At 47.0% G+C, this 7,142-nt stretch overlaps 1 protein-coding gene across 1 annotated transcript; it reads right to left on the bottom strand.

Annotated features, from left to right (window-relative positions):
* Positions 1-1,225: 1,225 nt before the first annotated feature.
* On the bottom strand, positions 1,226-2,073 carry LOC144227020 (malignant T-cell-amplified sequence 1). Its single transcript, XM_077758546.1, has one exon. It carries the CDS (start codon positions 1,935-1,937, stop codon positions 1,392-1,394), a length of 546 nt encoding a protein of 181 aa, XP_077614672.1. The 5' UTR covers positions 1,938-2,073; the 3' UTR covers positions 1,226-1,391.
* Between the last annotated feature and the right edge of the window lie 5,069 nt (positions 2,074-7,142).

Raw genomic sequence — 7,142 nt, 5'->3', positions numbered from 1 at the left:
ACATGAAGCCTAAATTTCCACATTTTGCCCTTTCACTTTCCACCCCCCCTAAATCTACTGCAATTCGTATGAATTACCCTGAAACCCATCATGGGGACATCACCAATGGGCCTTCAGTTGACCGATTTTATTCTTCCAGCAAGTTTTCAGTTGGGTGTCTAGGATGCCATTCTATAAAAATTGAGATACCTTTGGCTTTAAATTTCAGAAAATTCAATGAAGGAACTGATAAGGAAAACATGTTATCTCCCATAACTTTGCCACATCCCTTAATAGGGAGGCCCCAATATCTAGAGTCTCCGCGGTTCATCAATCATCATAAACCATCAAAGGCACTGTTCACTTCATGTTGTTTTTGTGTGTTCAAACTTAACGCTTCTCAAGGTTTTGTGTGGGTGCGCACGTGTGTACGTGTGTGTGGCGAGACACACCACACAAGCCACTGTCCACCGAAAGCAGGGAGACTGTTCCTCCCCATGCATCTTTCTTTGAGAGCCTGAAAACCTTTCCCAGAAACCTTTACGCAGCCCCTCCTAACACAGGTCACAGAGCCCCCACCTATATAATGAATCAAAACCGTGGGAGCAAAGACCCCATTTTCCTTGGGATTTCTCAATAGTTAGATCCTATTTGGCCTGAGTCCCATGCCCACCCGTAAGTGCCTCAGCCTCACTGGGGAACAGATCAGAGGGATGGGCCTGGACTAATCAGGATTTTCTTGATTCATGTAGAAAAGGGATGGAAAGAGTTCTGCCAGCATGCAGGGTGGTGCTTGCCGGGCAGATGCTCACTAACTAGAGGGTCTGCTTATCCTTCACTACTTTTTTAAATTTATTTTTCATTGAGAGTGTGAGTGGGGGAGGGGCAGAGAGACAGGGGGACACAGACTCCGAAGCAGCTCCAGGCTCTGACTGTGGGCGCGAACTCACTAACCGCGAGACCACGACCCGAGCGGAAGTCCCACACTTAATCGACTGGGACACTTGCTCAGGCCCCTCTCCAGCCCTTTTCTTCCTCCAAGCTCTTCTCTCGCCACTTTTAAATCTATTTTCCACCACAGATCCTCTCCCCGTGTTTGGACCCACATCCGCTTGGGCGGATACGACAGCAAATCCTAACTGACCCCCCCCACCCCGCCTGCAAACACACACGACACCCGCTCCTCCACACTCCCGTGAGGACACAGACGCTCACACTCACACAATGACGCGCACGCAGACAGATGTACTCGTTCCAAAACTTTACTTCGGTTTAGCTGCGGTTTCCCTTAGCGGGACACCGCCTGTGGAGCCTGGGCGGCAGAAGCACACGGGCACCGCCGTCACACACGGACACGGACAGGACACCGACACGGCACGACGGCCACACCGGGCGCGCGCCGTCCGGTCGGCTCACTTGTAGGTCTTCATGTGCCACAGCCCGTCGTTGAGGTAGTGGATGTTCTCGATGCCGATGCCTTTGTTGACTTTCTCAATGTCCTCCGCGGACATCTTCATGACCCCGACGCACAGCGCGTGCTGCTTCCCCTCGGCCATGATCGCCACAACCGTGTCGACGGCGGCCGGGTAGAGCTTGGCTCCGGGAGACGTCAGGCCTGGGCACATGATGTTGGCGCCACTGAGTACAAATTTGATGGCTCCTTTATCGACCTGCTGGTGCGGCAGGATGAACGGGTATTTGTGCAGTAGCCTCAGGGTCGGATAAAAGGGGCCTTCTCTTTGTCTAAAGAACAGTAACTCTCCGTTTACCGTGAGGATCTCTATGTGTTCGTGGCATCGCACTATTTTGACCGGATCCTTCTTAGGCAAGATCTGATTAAGCCACGGTTCGATACCTGGAAACTGCTCTATCAGCTGGTTCTTAATGCCCTTAATCACCGAGGTTTTCAACTGGATGCAGTTCGACACATTTTCTTTCTCGTCAAATTTCTTGAACATGATCCAAGGCGAAGGGGGCGGCGACACGAACAGCCCCGAGCTGGGAAAACCGTGAAACGCCGAGGCTCCGGCACAGGCGCTTTCCGGAGGAAGGCGGGCAGGGACGGCGGCGGCGGCGGCTGTCGTTAACGGGAAGTGAGCGCGCTTTACGGCTCTGCGTGAACCCGACTTCCGCCCCCTCGGAACGCGGCGCGCCGGCGCGGGCGGGCCTGCGGTCGCGGATTGGTCTCCCCGGGCGGGTGCGTGAAGGGGCGGGACTTGAGGAAGGGGAGGGGCGGCGTTCCCGTGGCCGGAAGCGAGGAAGCGGAGGGGACGGTTGTTTCTGGATTTATTGTCGGTAAGCGGAGTCGTGGTGCCTGCAGGGACCCGGGCCGCGGCACGAGGAAGCACGGTCGCCGCTGGGAGCCGAGTCCCTTGGGTGCTCCCGGCCGCCCTCGCTCACACTTCCTTCTCCCCGCCGCCCTGACACGGTCATCGCGGACCCCTGAATGCAGCCCCTCCCTTCCGAGTCCTCTGCGTCCGCACCGGAGAGGCGAGGCTTCCCGCGGGGAGGAATGGAATGCGCATCTCGTAGGATTTCAGTCCTTCCCAAGATACTTACGGCCGGAACGTGGAGCCTCCTGGCCAGGGTCACACGCGCCCCTGTAAACCACGTGCGTCCTGCTTGGGGAGCAGGGCCACCTCGCGGGTGGACGGGGCTGTTCGCGTCTTCATCCTTACCGGTTCTTTGCCCACTTACTCTGTCGGTTGCCTATCAGCATATTGAGATCCGCCAGCTACGAGTGCGGCTCCGTTTCCCTTTTCAGGTCTATCAACTTTGGATTCATACACTTTGAAACTCCATTATCTGGTCCATACCCATTTAGAATTCATAATGGAAGTCATCCAGTTAATTAGATTTTATCCATGTGGATTTTGCATGTCATCCTGCGAAGTGTGAGGCCCCTGAGGGCAGCGATAGTGTATTTTATTTCTGTATTCTTTGACCTAGCACTTCTCTCCAATGAACGCATTCCTCATTTGGGAAGCCTGTCCTGCAGCAGAAATTGCAGCAGGTGCTGGGTATACAGTGGAAAGAGAACACATATTTCCCTTCTTGAGAAGCTTACAGCACATCAGGGTTATAACTAAATATATACACATATAATATGTAAGCATATATACCCCATTCTCAGAACAAAAATCTGTAGTGGTCTGGATTCTCCAGAGAAACAATATAGATATTTAAATCATTATAAGTTGTATATTTATATATAAATATGTGGAAATATGTATACATACATAAGTAATCTATATGATAATATTATTGTATAACAAATAATAACATAAACAGGACATATGTGTCTATCATAGGGAATTGGCTCACACCGTTATGGAGGCTGAGAAGTCCCGACATCATCAATGAGCAGCAACCTGGAGACCCGGGAGAGCCATTGTTGTGATTCAGTCTGAGTTCAAGTCTGAAGGCAGGAAGACCCACATCCCAGCTCAAAGGCAATCAGGCAAGAGGAATTCTTTTTCACTCAAGGGACAAAGCAGGGTGTTGGCTTGTCCTGGCCCTAGAACCCAGGAATGAATCCTGCTCTGTCACTCACCAGATTGAATCCTGAAAGTGACTGAATGTGTCTGTGCCTCAGTTTACTCATTACAAAAGCGTGGTTCAGAAGAATACCCATCTCCTAGGGGTTGGGTGAGAATTGTTTGAATTAGAACGTAGAATAATTGGGTTTTAAGTATTTCAGGTAGATAATTATTAAGTTAATATGAAAACAGTTACATGATTATTTTAATACTCTCTTCACGCAGGATAACGTACACCTGGCCAGACTTGAGCTTTCCTATTTACGGCCAGGTCTCTCATATGCCTCCCTGAGATTTCACTCCAGTTACTTTGATCCCGTGACCAGTCACACGTTTCTGACACAACCCTGTTAGTATATGACCAGCTAACCTTGTCTGTTGTGTATGGGTTTTGTGTACCTAACCTGATAGGATAATTCTTTTTCTTTGGGTCTTGCGAGTTCAGTGTTCTTACTTGTGAAGTCAGTACTGTGTGAGCAGCATGAACCAGATGTAGAAATTCAAGGGAGGGAAAATCATTACTGGCTAGGTGATCTTTGTGTAGATGACGAGTAGCTTCATCAGAAGCTGAGGGGCGCCTGGATGGCTTAGTTGGTTAAGTACCTGACTTCAGCTCAGGTCATGATCTCAGGGTTCATGAGTTTGAGCCCCACGTCGGGCTCTGTGCTGACTGCCAGCTCGGAGCCTGGAGCCTATTTCGGAGTCTGTGTCTCCCTCTCTCTCTGACCCTCCCCTGCTCATGCTGTCTCTCTCTGTCTCTCCTAGAAATGAATAAAAATATTTTAAAAAAATAACAAACAAACATTTAAAAAAGAAAAAAGAAATTATTTGACCTGAAACTGTCTATCCGAGGAATATCCAAGGTGTTTTTTTTTTTTAATAAAGTTATTTTTGAAAAGGGACACTATAAAGTTTACTCTCAAATTCCATAGCAATGAAAAACCTTTTTGAAGTTAATAATCATTTTTATCTGAAATCACACTCAGTCTGTACACTGTGACTCTTTCCCAGGGTGCACTTGATCTTGGCCAACTAACTTTGCTATCTGCCATGAAAAGGAGGCTAAACACTACTTTCACCTTAAATTCTTAAACAGTTAAAGAAGTTAAATTTTAAAAATGGAAAACCTCTATCCTAAGACTCTTTAAAATCTACCCTTCTCAAAAATCAAGGAGCCTGGTTCCTAAACTTTATAGAGGAGTCTAGGTCTTTGAGGCTGACTTACACCGGCATGGGAAAAAATATGATACACAAATGTTTTCACAAGTGAGCAGGTTAAAACTTTGAAATGCATTATCAATTCTCATAAGTAATGTAAAATCAACTCAAAATTAATTAACTGGATTTATTTATAAAGGAGGAGGGGCGCCTGGGAGGCTCAATCAGTTAAGCATCTGACTTGATTTTGGCTCAGGTCACGATCTCAGTTTGTGAGTTGGAGCCCCGCGTTGGGCTCAGCTCTGAAAGCACGGAGCCTGCTTTGATTCCCTCTCTCCCTCTCTCTGCCACTACCCTGCTCTCTCTCTCTCTCTCTCTCTCTCTCTCTCTCTCTCTCTCTCTCAACATAAATAAATAAACTTAAAGGGCATTTTAAAAAACGGAGGAAAGTTACAGAGCAGAAGCTGAAGTCAGACTTCCAGGCCCAGGACGTACTACCTCCTAAGTTCTGTCCGCCTCCCTCAGTGTCACTTTATTTCCATGAAATCTGAAAAATCACAGTGTACACTTCAAAAGGTGAGGCGTGGCTACGAGGAATAAAGAAATACACTATATAAAGGACTTATCTAAGAGTAAGAGAGTAAATACATTTACAAGTGTCTCATTTATTTATTTGCATAACACCCTTCGTGTGGTACTAATGAGGGCTAAGATTATAGCGTACACATAAAAAATGTACAGGAAATTTCTGTAGCTTGGGATAAAGGTGCTGTCAGTCAAGAGATGCCAGAACTGTTTTGTATCAGGAATCTCAAGGGACTTTGTGCAACACAGTGGTGATGTTGCAGAGCTAAAGTGAGGAGACTGAACGAGGAAATGCCTCAGGCTCCTCGCATCTTCAAAATTTGGGGTGCAGTTCACCCACCTGGGTTGTCCTAAAGGCAAACCTTCACCTTCCTGCAGCTTGGTCTGCATTTTGAGGCACGGCCACTAGAGGGCAGAAGAACCAAAGTGAAGCCCCCAGGCAGGGCTCCAAGATTGGTACCCCGTGTATTGGGGGGAACGTTTTCAACCAACAGGGAACAATCTTTTACCATACGCTGCTGTTTCCGAAATAACTAAATGCATCTCCACAAAGTACAAAACATTTCCCAAGTTCAGGCAAAGCACATTTTAAATAGTCCGCTACTTGATTTACAATTTGTGAATGTTTTCTCTATATTTATCTGTAATCAACAGTAAAGCGATTATTTCTATTTATGATGTCTATTAAAAAGCCTATATTAACCCCACATTATTGGCCCTTCTCAAAGAAATACAAACTTCCGGTTATAAAATAAGTAAATCACAGAGATGAAAAGCAGCATAGGGAATATACTCAATAATATTGTGATAACGTTTGGTGACAGATGGTGACTGCCCTTAATCGTGGTGAGCACTGGGGGATGTGCTCAGAACTGCTGAGTCCTGTCGTACCCTGGAAACTAATATCACGCTGTATGTTAACTACGCTTCAATTTAAAAAGTACCTCTTTGGGGGCACCTAGGTGGCTCAGTCGGTTAGGCGTCCAGCTTCGGCTCAGGTCATGATTGCTCTGTTCATGAGTTCCAGCCCGAGCCCTGTGACCGGCTCTGTGCTGACAGCTGGGAGCCTGGAGCGTGCCTGAGATTCTCTCTCTCTCTCTCTCTCTCTCTCTCTCTCTCTCTCTCTCTCTCTCTCTGTCTGCCCCTCCCCCACCCCCAAAAAATTACCATTAAAGGGACACCTGGGTGGCTCAGTCGGTTAAGCGCCGGACTTGAGCTCAGGTCATGATCTCGTGGTTGTTGGGTTTGAGCCCCGCATCGGGCTCTGTGCTAGTAGTGTGGTAGGAACCCCTCCCTAAGGAGAAAGAAAAAATTGAAGAAGAGAGAAGAGAAGACTTCAAGGTCACCTAGATAGGAGTCCAGCTGCCTACACCCCCCATGTTCCTGTAAACTGAAACAACTTAATCAGACTGCATGTTTATGTGTATTACCATATATGGGAGACAAAGAGATAGAAAATGCATAAAAAACCCTATGCCATCTGATGTGGGCCGCTCAGTTCTTTTGGGTACGAACCCAACTGAGCGGTGCCGGCAAAATAAAGTTGCTTCCTGGAAAGAAAAGTCTCGGTGTCACGACTCTCTGAGCGAGAATCCTGCAACAGTAGCTCTGAGCCTGGAGCCTGCTTCGGATTCTGTGTTTCTGTCTCTCTCTGCCCCTCCCCTGCTCAGGCTCTGTCTGTCTCTCTGTCAAAAATAAATTAAAAAATAAATAATAAGTTTAAAAACATTAAAAAAATTTTAAACCATTAAAATTTTTAAATAAGTTCAATAAAATATGAATACCTCTTTCCACATTGCTTCAATGTATGAACAAGGTTTGAAAATTAAAAAGTTACCGTGTGTTGTAATCTCATGATACCCAAAATGTCTTTAATTGCGT

This window comes from Crocuta crocuta, unplaced genomic scaffold (assembly GCF_008692635.1).
Source record: "Crocuta crocuta isolate KB4526 unplaced genomic scaffold, BGI_CrCroc_1.0 scaffold32, whole genome shotgun sequence".
In the NCBI taxonomy this organism is placed as follows: Eukaryota; Metazoa; Chordata; class Mammalia; order Carnivora; family Hyaenidae; genus Crocuta; species Crocuta crocuta.
This window is presented reverse-complemented; position numbering and strand designations above follow the sequence as displayed.